Source organism: Erythrolamprus reginae, chromosome 2, assembly GCF_031021105.1.
Source record: "Erythrolamprus reginae isolate rEryReg1 chromosome 2, rEryReg1.hap1, whole genome shotgun sequence".
NCBI classification, from domain to species: Eukaryota; Metazoa; Chordata; class Lepidosauria; order Squamata; family Dipsadidae; genus Erythrolamprus; species Erythrolamprus reginae.
The window spans coordinates 197,228,965-197,241,640 of record NC_091951.1 but is presented as its reverse complement, the minus strand read 5'-3'; the positions used below and the strand labels follow the sequence as shown (position 1 = coordinate 197,241,640).

The following is a 12,676-nucleotide window of genomic DNA, read 5'->3' as shown; positions in this document are numbered from 1 at the left end:
GCACCAGTGTGCCTTCCGTCCCCTGTCCAATTGTCTCTCCTTATCACATTTATCTTTTCTTCCTTTCAAATATGTTCACCTATACTTTTATATCTTTTCTTCTATTCTTTTCTTTACTTATATTATTACATATCTTTCTCTTCAATGTGTATTATGTATTGGACAAAATAAATAAATAAAAATAAATAAATAAAGAAGATACTCATGGACCCAAAAGGATAACCATCTCAGATCCTGAATCATTCTGAGGACTAAATGATAATAATCTCCCACATCTCATGTTTTTTGTCATGATGAAGGACAAGACACTAAGGCCAAGACTTTATTGTTACCAGGATAAGCCAAAGAGGGATTACTCTAGTAACCAACATAGAATCTCCTGGCCCAGCTTTTCCCAGTGTATCATGTTATCAGATGTGCTAGGACTACAGCAGGACATCTTCAGCCAAAAAGACCAGTCATGCTGGCTGAGAACAAACAGAACTTATTCTCAGTACCTTTTACAGCCCATCTGGAAGCCAGCAGAAAAAGCCTACAGTACAAATCCTATAAAGGCTTCAAAGGTTTTTTTTTAAAGAAGCCCCAAAGTCAAGCATCCTTCTTCCCCTCTTTTGAAAAGGCAACCAAATGATTATAAAAGGTGCAGAGTCATTCATTTAATCTTCTTATCGGCAAAAAAAGAAATAGAGCCCCTTTCTCAGATCAGATATGGAATGGCGCTCATTTATTTCTTCATTGTAATCTTAAGGGAAAAGGGGTAGAGAGAGGGAGGGATTCAGTAACCAATGACTGTGCAGTTAAAAATGTCCACAAGTCGTATTCTCCAAATTCTCCTCCTTAGGTCAACTGGCTTTTTTTCCCTGTTAAAAAGACTTCACTCTCAGTGCGCGCAATGGGAAGTGAAATTTTTTGTGTGAAGAAAATAAATAAATACATAAATAAATACAACAATAAGACTAATTAAAAAGAATAAGCTGACAGTGGATTAAACTAACAACCCGCAGAGTTAGTAAAGAACCTCAAAGCCCCATGTTCTTCCAAAATTCCATTCGGGCAGAGCCCAAAAGTGAAGCAGTGAAGTAGTAGCATCAGGGACCAAAGTCATAAGAGAACATCCTGTGGCTGGCTGCAAAGACCCTCCCATGCAAAATGGTCTTTAAAATATTTTTCCCCCACTGATTTTTGGCGCTCACGGAGGCGTGGATCCCACCCCTCTGAGATGGCTTCATTGGTGTTCTGAAGAGACTCCTGCACCAAACATCTCTTGAGAGGCATAGGTCATGTAGAGGAAGCCGTCTTCATCCTTGTTGTCATTGTAGATCTCTAAAATGGTCAGACTAGGACAGGGCAAGATTTGATTGTTCACGAGTAAGTAGAAGGCTTGTGTAGCTGTGAGGGAAAGCCGGGTTCTAAAGAAGGAAAAAAAGTAGAGATGTCAAGGCAAGACCGGAAGATAGAAAATGAATGGGCTGCTAGCTAGATTTGACCCACATATTTCTTGTAGAGTTCCCTGACCAAGGAGCTGCTGATACAGTTCTACAGAGGAATCATTGAGTCTGTCATCTGCACCTCTATAACTGTCTGGTTTGGTGCTGCAACCCAACAGGACCGATACAGACTTCAGAGGATAATCAGAACTGCAGAAAAAACAATTGCTGCCAACCTGCCTTCCATTGAGGACCTGTATACTGCACGAGTCAAAAAGAGGGCGGGGAAAATATTTACTGACCCCTCACATCCTGGACACAAATTGTTTCAACTCCTACCCTCAAAACGTCGCTACAGAGCACTGCACATTAAGACAACTAGACACAAGAACAGTTTTTTTCCGAACGCCATGCACTCTACTAAACAAATAATTCCCTCAACACTGTCAGACTTTCTACTAAATCTGCACTTCTATTCTACTAGTTTTTCTCATAATTCCTATCACCCATTTCCTCCCATGCTGACTGTATGACTGTAACTTGTTGCTTATATCCTTAGATTTTTATTAATATTGCTTCATCATTGCTTATTTGACCCTTATGACAATCATTAAGTATTGTACCACATGATTCTTGACAAATGTATATTTTATTTTATGTACGCTGAGAGCATATGCACCAAGACAAATTCCTTGTGTGTCCAATCACACTTGGCCAATAAAAATTCTATTCTATTCTATTCTGACACACAAATCAATAAAATCACAGTAGGAGAAAGACAACCTCAAACCAACCTAGCAAAACCACAATAAGAGAAAAGCAATAACAGCAATTAATGTTATTTAAGAACCCCAATCATCAATAGCAGTTAAGCGGCCTAAAAACACTGAAGTGGATTTTTTTAAAAATCCCATCAAAATAAAGAGGCTTTTACCTGCCTCCGAAAGGACCAGAGCATGTAAGGGCTTTACACATTTCAAAACTGACTCAGAAGAAAGCCTTATGTGGAGGCCGCGCCTTTATTATTCATGAAAACCCACTCGCTCCCCCCCCAACGCACAAGCCTAAAAAACTCAACAATGCAGTTGCTTTTATGAGTTCCAAAATTATTTGCTCCATTAAGTAGCAGCAGCTTTTCGGCCCTCTTGCACGCAAGCTTGAAAAAAGGACATGGATGACTAAACGAAGAGACTAAATGATTAAAGAGATGCTTGGTTCGTATGAGGCCCAAAGCACACATTCTAAACCCAGGGGTAGGCTACTACTGCGGTAGTGAAAATGGAGCTCCACTCCAGAGCACCCAATTTGCACTGAAAGATGTTGAAAGAAAACACAGGGCATCCTGCATAAGCCACGGCCACAGTATGGTAGTAAAAAATTTGGTAGCCCTTCACTGTCTAAACCCTTTTTTTTTTTTTTTGGGGGGGGGGGGGGTTATAAAATTTGTCTTTATTTTTGTTCCAACATACAAATAAAACAACATGAGCAATAAAAAACACAGAATCAATGCTTAAAATAATAATTAATGGTATTTCTTTGATACGTTAAACATTCAGAGAAAAAGAAAATGCTAATAATGCTTTCAATATGTACGTTCTATCCTCTTCTTTGCTAAATTAATTAAAACTAACTACACATGAGATATATTTCTTTTTTTTATAAAGTATCTTTATTGTTTTCCAGAAATAAAAAAGAAAAAAGTAAAAAAAGTAAAATATATTTCATCTACAGATAACAATATTATGAAATCTAGTCCCTTATATTCCCTTTTTTCTATTTGTAATAAAACATAAACATCTTAACATCTGAACTCAATATCTAATTTGATCCTTTCATGATGATTTAATCTATTAAAGACCCAGATGACGAAATAAGGATTGGTGGCAGCATTGGATAAGGAGTTAACACAGAGATGAAAGGATCAAATTAGATATTGAGTTAAACTGTCTAAACCCTTTTTGAAGTGGGCGTGTCCCATTGCCATATGCCTCAATAAAGGAAGGCAGCATTCCACCCATCAGTTTGGGGTTGCATGAATTCCCACTCCCACTAGTTCAGTGTTTTTCAACCAGTGTGCCGCGGCACACTAGTGTGCCGCGAGACGTAATCAGGTGTGCCGCGAAGCTCAGCAAGAGAGAGAAAGAAAGAGAAAGAAAGCAAGAGAGAGAGAAAGCAAGAGAAAGAAAGCAAGAGAGAGAGAGAGAAAGAGAAAGAAAGCAAGAGAGAGAAAGAAAGAGAAAGAAAGCAAGAGGGAGAAAGAAAGAGAAAGAAAGCAAGAGAGAGAGAGAGAGAAAGAAAGCAAGAGAGAAAGAAAGAGAAAGAAAGCAAGAGAGAGAGAAAGAAAGCGAGAGAGAGAAAGAAAGAGAAAGAAAGCAAGAGAGAGAGAGAGAGAGAGGCAGGGAAGGAGGGAGAGATAGAAAGAGAGCAAAAAAGAGGAAGGAAGGAAGAGAGAAAGAGGGATGGAGAGAGAGAGGAAGGAAGGAAGAGAGAGAAAGAGGGAGAGAAATAGAGCAAAAGGGAGGAAGAGAGAGAGAGAGAATTTTTTTTGTCCAAACTTTTTTTAGCCCCCCCCCAGTCCCCCCCACCGCTCAAGGTGCCCCATTATTTTGTATATGTAAAAAATGTGCCGCAGTTCAAAAAAGGTTGAAAATCACTGCACTAGTTTTATTCCAGCATTGACAAGATTGAACATTGCAGTGCTGTCACACCTGGAGAAAAGGGTTTTAGTCTCTAGAAAATAAAGATGAGTTCATCCTTGCCATGTCAAGTGCCTTCAAATCAGGTGGGGGTTCCTACTCACCACCGCGATGCATGAGCGGAAGCAAAAAATCACAGAAATCTCTCTCGCATGCATGCCCTCTTGCAAGGTTTTGCTTCCTGCGCATGCTCAGAAGCAAAAGTACACCAGGATGCATGCGCCCGCCTGCTGGCCACCCAGAGTTGGAAGCGCATTGATGTTTTGCTACCGGTGCACAGAGTGGCCCGTAGTGGTAAGGAACCCAATACTGCTTCAAAACTGTAGGAAAGTATGCTGAACCTGGATGAGGCCATTACTAGGTCATTTTGCCCACTAGTGTTTTTGCAAGATAGTGGGTGCTGGCTGATATCTCCCCTCCATAGAGATGCTTCCCATATTCAGCTGAGTTGAATAATTAGCAGGCATCCAAAGCCACATTCATGTTCTTGCCCTATATCAGCCAATAGCTCTTATTTGGTAATTGGGAACAGCATAAGGAAGCAGAGAGAGATTTTGAGATCCATATTATTGAGATTTTTTTTTTTACTCAAGACATCTTATTTCTAGAATTACAGTGATACCTCGTCTTACAAACGCCTCGTCATACAAACTTTTTGAGATACAAACCTGGGGTTTAAGATTTTTTTGCCTCTTCTTACAAACTATTTTCACCTTACAAATCCACCACCGCTGCTGGGATGCCCTGCCTCCAGACTTCCGTTGTCAGCGAAGCACCCGTTTTTGCACTGCTGGGATTCCCCTGAGGCTCCCCTCCATGGGAAACCCCACCTTCGGACTTCCGTGTTTTTGTGATGCTGCAGGGGAATCCCAGCAGCGCAAAAACGGGCATTTTGCTGGCAATGGAAGTCCAGAGGTGGGGTTTCCCAGCGAGGGGGAGCCTCAGTGAAAACTCAGCATCGTAAAAACACAGAGGTCCGGAGGTGGGGTTTCCCATGGAGGGGAGCCTCAGGGGAATCCCAGCAGTGCAAAAACGGGCGCTTCGGCTGGCAAAAGGGGTGAATTTTGGGCTTGCACACATTAATCGCTTTTCTATTGATTCCTATGGGAAACATTGTTTCGTCTTACAAACTTTTCACCTTAAGAACCTCGTCCCGGAACCAATTGAGTTTGTAAGACAAGGTATCACTGTACACCCTCTTGTTTCAATAGGCTTTTTTTGTCAGATGGAAAACATTGGATCTTATTTTAGAAAGGGTGCCAGTTTAAAGAATGTCTGTGAACATTCTCAGTCTTCTATATCATGGTTTTCAACCAAATGTGGGTTTTTTTCAAAACACAATTTATTTAATTAATTTATTTGTTTTGTGAAGTACGTCTTGGTGGTATACAAAGATATAACAATGTTTATATACCTGATACTAGTAAGAGAGAAACATTAGAACAGGGGATGGAAGTCACGTTGGTGCACTTATGCACGCCCCATGGACCAGAGGTGGGATTCAGCAGGTTCTGACCAGTTCCGGTAGTGGAAATTTTGAGTAGTTTTGAGAATCAGTAAATACCACCTTGATAGCCCCACTCCCTCCTATTCTCTGCCTCCCAAGTCCCAACTGATCTGGAGGAAATGGGGATTTTGCTCATTATCCTTTCCCTGGAATGGGGAGGGAATGGAGCAGGGGTGAAACGCTCCTGGTTTGCTGGTGCCTGTCAGTCATTGGAGAGCCAGTCATGAAGGGAGCGCGAGGCTCCACCCACCTGCCCAGACGCCACCATTTGGATTCTTTTACCCTCTGTGCATGCGCAAAGCATTCTGTGCATGCACAGAGCGTAAAAGAACCCAAATGGCAGCATCCAGGTGAATGGGTGGAGCCTCATGCTCCCTTCAAGACCGGCTCTCCAATGACCAACAGGCACAAGCAAACAGGGAGCATTTCACCCAGTGAAGGGCTACCAAAATTTTTACTACCACACATCTTTCAGTGCAAATTGGGTGCTCTGGGATGGAGCTCCATTTTCTCTACCCCACTGCGTTTCCCCCTGTCCGGGCAGTAGCCCACCCCTGATTTCACCCCTGAAATGGAAATTTTACAGGATCCTTCCTCTGGAGTGGGGCTGGAGTGATGATTTTACAGGATCCTTCTCCTGCCATGTCCACCAAGCCATGCCTATAGAATTAGTAGTAAAAAAAAAATTGAATCCCACCGGGGAATTGGCTTTGTTTTTTCTTGAAAGTGTTTCAGTTCTCATCGGGGAAGCTTCTTCTGAAGACCTGAAGAGGCTTCTTGGAGGAGACACAAAACATCTTCAAGGAAAAACAAAGTCTAGTTGCTTTTTGAAAAAAGCACCTTTGTTTCCACAAAGTATTGAGAAGCACTGAAAAGTCCATAGACAGTTTCTGCTAATAACAACAATCTGTTGTAGAGTAAGCCCTTCATGGCATCTGATCAGAATATCTCCGGGACCGCCTTCTGCCGCACGAATCCCAGCAACCGATTAGGTCCCACAGAGTTGTCTTCTCCAGGTCCTGTCGACTAAACAATGTCGTTTGGTGGGTCCCAGGGGAAGAGCCTTCTCTGTGGCGGCCCCGACCCTCTGGAACCAGCTCCCCCCTGAGATTAGAACTGCCCCCACCCTCCTTGCCTTTCGTAAACTCCTTAAAACCCACCTCTGCCGTCAGGCATGGGGGAACTGAGATAACTTCCCCAGGCCTATACTGTTTATGTATGGTATGTTGTGTGCATGTTTTTTAAATTATGGGTTTTCAGTTTTAATTATTAGATTTGTATTATATATTGTTTTCTATTACTGTTGTGAGCCACCCCGAGTCTACAGAGAGGGGCGGCATACAAATTAAATTAAATTAAATTGAATTGAATTGAATTGAATTGATTTGAATTGATTTGAATTGATTTGAATTGATTTGAATTGATTTGAATTGATTTGAATTGAATTAACTAAACTAAACTAAACTAAACTAAACTAAACTACATTACATTACATTACATAACATTAACAAACAAACTCTGCAGGAGAATGCTCAATTTGAGGGGAATGTGGCTCTAATGTCAATAAATAAAACCAACTCCCTTTTCTTGGAAAGGTAAAGGATATAAACAGGATAGCTTATGTTGTTTGCTTGAGAACCTTAGAATGAAAGGCAATATTCTTCCCAAGGCTCAATTCCAGTCCCCATCTACCTCAGAGTGAAAAGAAACTGAGACAGGGATATATCCGGAGACACCAAAAACTTGATCCGATCCAACTGGGGAAGAGTCTTCTCCTTCCTATAACGTTCCACTACCACCTGTGGACAGAGGAATTTATTTAATTACCAAGATGCTATAAGTCACCTCCAATTACCGTATAATCTTTTGATTTTTGAAGGGGCAGGTTGGAAATCATATTTCTGGATAAGCTGACAGGTCTGTGCAAGCCACTAAAAAAAGGATGGACATCTGGAGCTATGCAGAAATTACTCCGAGTTCAGCAGAGAAATGGTTGGGGCAAGTTCAGTAGAAAGATAAATGTAAGTGCAATCCAGGATTAAGGCCTATTGCTCCTAGAATGGCTTCATGGATGAGATCTTTTATTTTCAACAGCTTTGGGTGACATCAAGAAGCTCTGTTTAAGCAATAGACTTTGAGTTCTGTTTATAACCATAGTTGAGGGTAGAGCTTTCTGGTATGTCAGCAGAGCTATGGAGGGACAAATATCTGCCTTGGACCTGGAAAACTAAAATTGGTTTTCATTGCTCCGCCAACCAGCAGAGTGCTGAAGTGATATTTGTATACTTTTGAAAAATAGTAAATCTTAAATCACATCTGCCTCACATGTGATCCCCAGCTATAATGGTTTTGTCAACTTGGCATGTCATGTAAACCTTGCCACAAAAATCATAGATTAGTACAATATGCAAATCTCATGACAGCTGATGCTTATAACAATCCTATAAAATAGATTGGGACACTTTTAATTGTCATCTTAGGAGCAATGCTTGAAAATGTGATGGCTTGGTAGGTTATTAGATAGCCAGGTCACCATTAGGACAAGACCTTGCATTTTATGAAGGATACTGAAAAACAGCTTTAAGCAGGTGTGGCTTATACAACATGCAATATTTGCTGACATTACCTTCCCTCTAAATTTTAAAGAAGTAAAAGCTCTTTCTTTCTTTATATCCAGCCATCCAATATTCCAGGTGTAACTCCTAAATTCCCATAGGACTGAAGCTTTGACAGCTTATTTCATACACTGCATGAAATCAGGCTAGATTGGTTTTAGCTTACAAATTGTTATATTAGTATAATACAGCAACCCAAATCATCTCTAACTTATTCAATAAACTATAGTTAAAAACTTAATGTCTTAACAAAGAGACAAACTATGGAACTGGAACTTCTTGATCTCAAGTAAGTCTTAGCTAGTACTTTAACATGTAGGAAGAAGAAACCTACATTTATTTGAAAACTCTATGCAATGCAGAAAGGGAACTAAGGCAGATTCTAGCATTTGAAGAACTTAGGTTAAGATCCATGGATTAGGTAGGTAGAGTCAAATCAAGGATTCGTTATTTGATCACAGAATATCATCTGATATCCCAAAATAGGAACAAAAATGTGAGATCCTTTCCCCCTCTTTCATTATGTCACATTTCCAGAGGTTGAAATGGAAATTAAACCTGAATCATGTAACAATCATTATACTGTAGTGATGGCACCATAGGAGGAAAGCTGTAGTTATTCCGTGGTAGCAAAAATTAGGATTCTGGTATCTTTTATCAAGTGTTATTAAAAAGCATAAGCTTTCATTAGCCTCAGCTCACTATCACATTCAAAGAATGGCTCAACTAATGTAGGATTCTTATTGTGGTTTATTTGAGAAAGTTATCTAAGTATCAAAGTTAAACGATGAAGTGGCCTATCATATGAGCACAAAGAGTCCTTCATTCCATCCACCAGCAATATTCCATTAAATGCTACAAAGGTCATTGTGAAAAGCTGGTCAAAGATATAATAAAAAAGCAGTGTGTGGAAATTATTGGGAAAAAATCCCTATGCTTGGGACTCCTGGGTTATAATTTCTCTTTAAAAAAATATTTGGGTTTTGTTTGCAAAGGGCTAGTAATATTAAGGTGACCGGATGCTAAGTTTCAAATACAGCAAGAATCCTCAAGTTATTTTTTAATCTCTTTCATTCCTTTTGATAACTAATCTTGTGGCATTTGAAACAGTGGGAGTAGAAGCAGACGGCAGACCTCCTGTTTTTCATGTTAAGATAAGATTGCCAAAAATCAAGGGTTTTTCTTTCATTGCTCTTGCATTTTATTCATCCTCTAAAAGGATGTTTTAGGAGGTTTGTTCATAAATAGATTGGGCAGGAAGTTCCCAATATTGACTAAATCAAGTCAAGTCTATTCTGCAGTTTCAAAGCAAAATGTTGGGAGCATAGGATGAAATTCTAGGCCCTTCTTCTTCCACAAACCACACTAATCTGGTTTGTGGTTTACTATGGTGTGGGTGAATGTTAAGCTGATGAGACCCAAAAGGTAAAATACCAGACTGACAAAAAAGCCAAGATTTGGGCTGTTAGGCCTAATCATTATTGTTGAATATACCTCACAAAACAATTATGGTAGATAAATAGGAGAAGCTCTTGTATAATAGAAGTTCATTCCCCAATTACTTATAGCTTTAGTTAACTGTATTGTTTCATTTGCTGAGCTCTTGGAAGTTACAGTGAAAGCTGAGTCATTCAAAAGGGGAAAAAAGGAATTTTGCTTACTGGAATTTTGTTGGGATACTTCCCCCGAATTTCTGTTGTCTCATTTATCCGAGTTGCTAAAAAACAAACAAAAACAAACAAAAACAAACAAAAACCCAGATACACAGCATATATTTACACAGTAACTATAAGAATTTAGTAAGATTCAACCCATAATACTCATTTATTTATTCTGTCCCAATTTATTCCAGAAATTATCAGCTCCACCCAAATAGAGATGTTGAAATCACTAACTTTTAACATTTTAGCCTAAGGGACAAGGTTTTTTTAAAAAGTGTAGATTGGTAAAACTGGAAGAAAAATAAAAATAAAAATATGCAACTGTGGCCCTATGTGATTAAAATAAAAATATGCAACTGTGGCCCTATGTGTTCTACCTCTGAGTCAGGTAGAATCAGGACTGCCCCATTTTCTTTAACAAAATTTTTGTATTCTATTTCCAACAGCTTCCAAACAGTTGAAAAACCAGGAAATGTCCCCTCTTAGTTAATTCTTGAATATTAAGCAGCTGCTATGAATTAGCAGGTAGAACAAATGTTTTACACCTCATAGGGCTTTCTGGATCAATCACTACGTTGCAACCTAATCCAGCTTGCAAGGTTCATGTAAAGAAAATTAAACGAAAATAGAGCAACAGTGAGCACTTGAGTGCAGGAAAGGCAGAACTGAAATGTTAAACAGATCTAACAGCTCCATTTAGGTAAGAGAGTCCAAAATATAACGTTAGATGGATTAGACCAGTGGTTCCCAACCTTTTTTTGCCCATACCCAATCTAAGCATCTCTAAAGCTTGACACCCCCCCCCCTATAATTCTTACTATTTAAAAAGTGAACTCCTACTCATGTGGAGCAAGCCTAAAAGGCCATTAACTTGGTTTAAACAAGGCTCCAATTCCCCCTATTAAGAAGGAAATTGCCCTCCCTGTGGGACATAGGCCCTACGTTGGGAACCAGGGGATTAGACCAAAGCAAGCAAAATGAAAGAAAATTAGGGAGTTCCCATGACAGTCCATTATATAATCCCAGTCTCCCTTTGAAGCAACAGTCCTTTTACCAAAACTTTTCCTCTCCTTGAAGGGAAGGTTTTCACAATGGCATCTTTGCATCTTCAGCATGTTGTAAAAGGTACAACTACCAGATCAGGCAATTCCTGGCTTCCCTAAACTCCTTCCTTTCCTCTCTCAGTTATTTTCCATTTTAAATAAGTCTAAGCAGCTCATTTATGAAGACAAATTTGGGGGTGGAGCTTTTTGAGGAAGTAACAGTTGTTTGTGAGAAGGAAGAGAAATCCAGCTGCAATAAAGCAACTTGGTTACAGGTGAGCTTCCAAATACCTTACCTCATCTGGGCCAGCCGAAAGATAAGCTCTTAAAGTGGTAAGTAGGAGGATCAAATTTCCATTTTGCCTCTTAAATCTACTGCCCATGCACATTACAATACATATATGAACTATGCTCTCACTGCTTCCCACTTTTCTCTCTACAAAGAAACACAGGCATAAGGATGAAGGAAAGTGTAGTTCTCCAACAGTGGTTGATTTTCAACTTTTAGTAGCCTCAACCATCTTGGTTGAGGTTGATTGATGTGGGGAATAGCCTCTTTAACAACTTGGATTTAATGCTTTGGTCCTATTATGACAAGAAAAGTGGGAATTGTAAGCATGTGTAGAATTGGGTGCTAGGTTTCTGCATAGTTATGCACGGATAAACTTCCAGTGAACTTAGCAAAGATTAGTTAGGATTTTGCATATTTGTTTAGTTTGCATGCAGCTAAATGTGATACGTGCATAATCAGAAATAAACACAATTAAATTCAATAAAGTTTACTCCTTTCTAAATCTGTTAAATCCTATAGCCTTATTAAGGTTGATAAAGGCATGGCTACAGCTTTAGCGGATACCTGGAAAGGTACAGTATAAAGAGCACAAGGCCAACTGAGGAGGCAGTGAGAGTATTTGCATTCAAGGAGGTCTGTAGAACAAAGGGCCTCCAGAACAGTTTTGGGTTTTTAAAAATTATTAGTTAAAAATATTTAAAAGATAAATAAACTCATACGCTTGATGTTCCTTTCATTCTTCTTAGCTAAATGCACCGTAGCTTCCAATTTTGTTGGCATCAGATTTGATTTGATTCAGTTAATTAAAATAAATGGATGAAAAGTATCTGAACTGGCCATGGATTTGGATGTATTTGGTTTGCAAAAGCAATGCATACATTTCTTGAATTAGTTTGATAGTCTACATTCATAAACAGGTGAATATTTACACAAACCTATTTGCCTCTCAGACGTAACTTACAACAGTTTGTATCAATGATAAGATCAAGTCCATATTAGGCTATTATACTGATTTGAAATCAAGGGATCAATCAATTTATCAAATATTAGTATTCAAAGGAGTTAAACAAAGTGGTGGAATGAAGTCAAGATCCTGATGATGTGTGGTCTAATCATGCTGCCCAGCTCCCAGGCTTCTAAAAATCTATAAGCATCTAAATGTCTAAATTTCCAGGATACCAAAATGTTATAAGCATACTATAACATTGATTGCTATGCTCATCCTAAGGGTTTCATATTTGGGGAGGATTTCAACTCTGATCCTACAGATTATTGCCCAGCATTCTTACTGGATGGATTTTTTCTTTACATGTTGATTAAAGCCATTCTCCTAACAATCTTGTGAAGTCAGTTAGCTGGAAGCATATTAACTTAAAAGCATAGAGGGCACTTCATTGTGTAGTAGGTATTTGAAAATCATTCTCCTTGGGGTCAG

At 39.3% G+C, this 12,676-nt stretch overlaps 1 protein-coding gene across 1 annotated transcript; it reads right to left on the bottom strand.

Annotated features, from left to right (window-relative positions):
- Positions 1–693: 693 nt before the first annotated feature.
- On the bottom strand, positions 694–11,201 carry LOC139158747 (microtubule-associated proteins 1A/1B light chain 3A-like). The gene is made up of 4 exons (XM_070736074.1): positions 10,961–11,201; positions 9,907–9,962; positions 7,323–7,429; positions 694–1,409 (listed from the first exon to the last, which is right to left on the bottom strand). Exons 1-4 carry the CDS (start codon positions 11,019–11,021, stop codon positions 1,226–1,228), a joined length of 408 nt encoding a protein of 135 aa, XP_070592175.1. The 5' UTR covers positions 11,022–11,201; the 3' UTR covers positions 694–1,225.
- Between the last annotated feature and the right edge of the window lie 1,475 nt (positions 11,202–12,676).

Bases quoted from the DNA above. Each gene is read 5' to 3' on its own strand.
- LOC139158747 (XM_070736074.1), bottom strand. From the start codon at position 11,021: ATGCTGAAGATGCAAAGATGCCATTGTGAAAACCTTCCCTTCAAGGAG. The intron at 9,963-10,960 runs GTAAAAGGACTG...TTTGTTTTTTAG, and splicing joins CAAGGAGAGGAAAAGTTTTG to CAACTCGGATAAATGAGACA. The intron at 7,430-9,906 runs GTAAGCAAAATT...CTCTGTCCACAG, and splicing joins AGTATCCCAACAAAATTCCA to GTGGTAGTGGAACGTTATAG.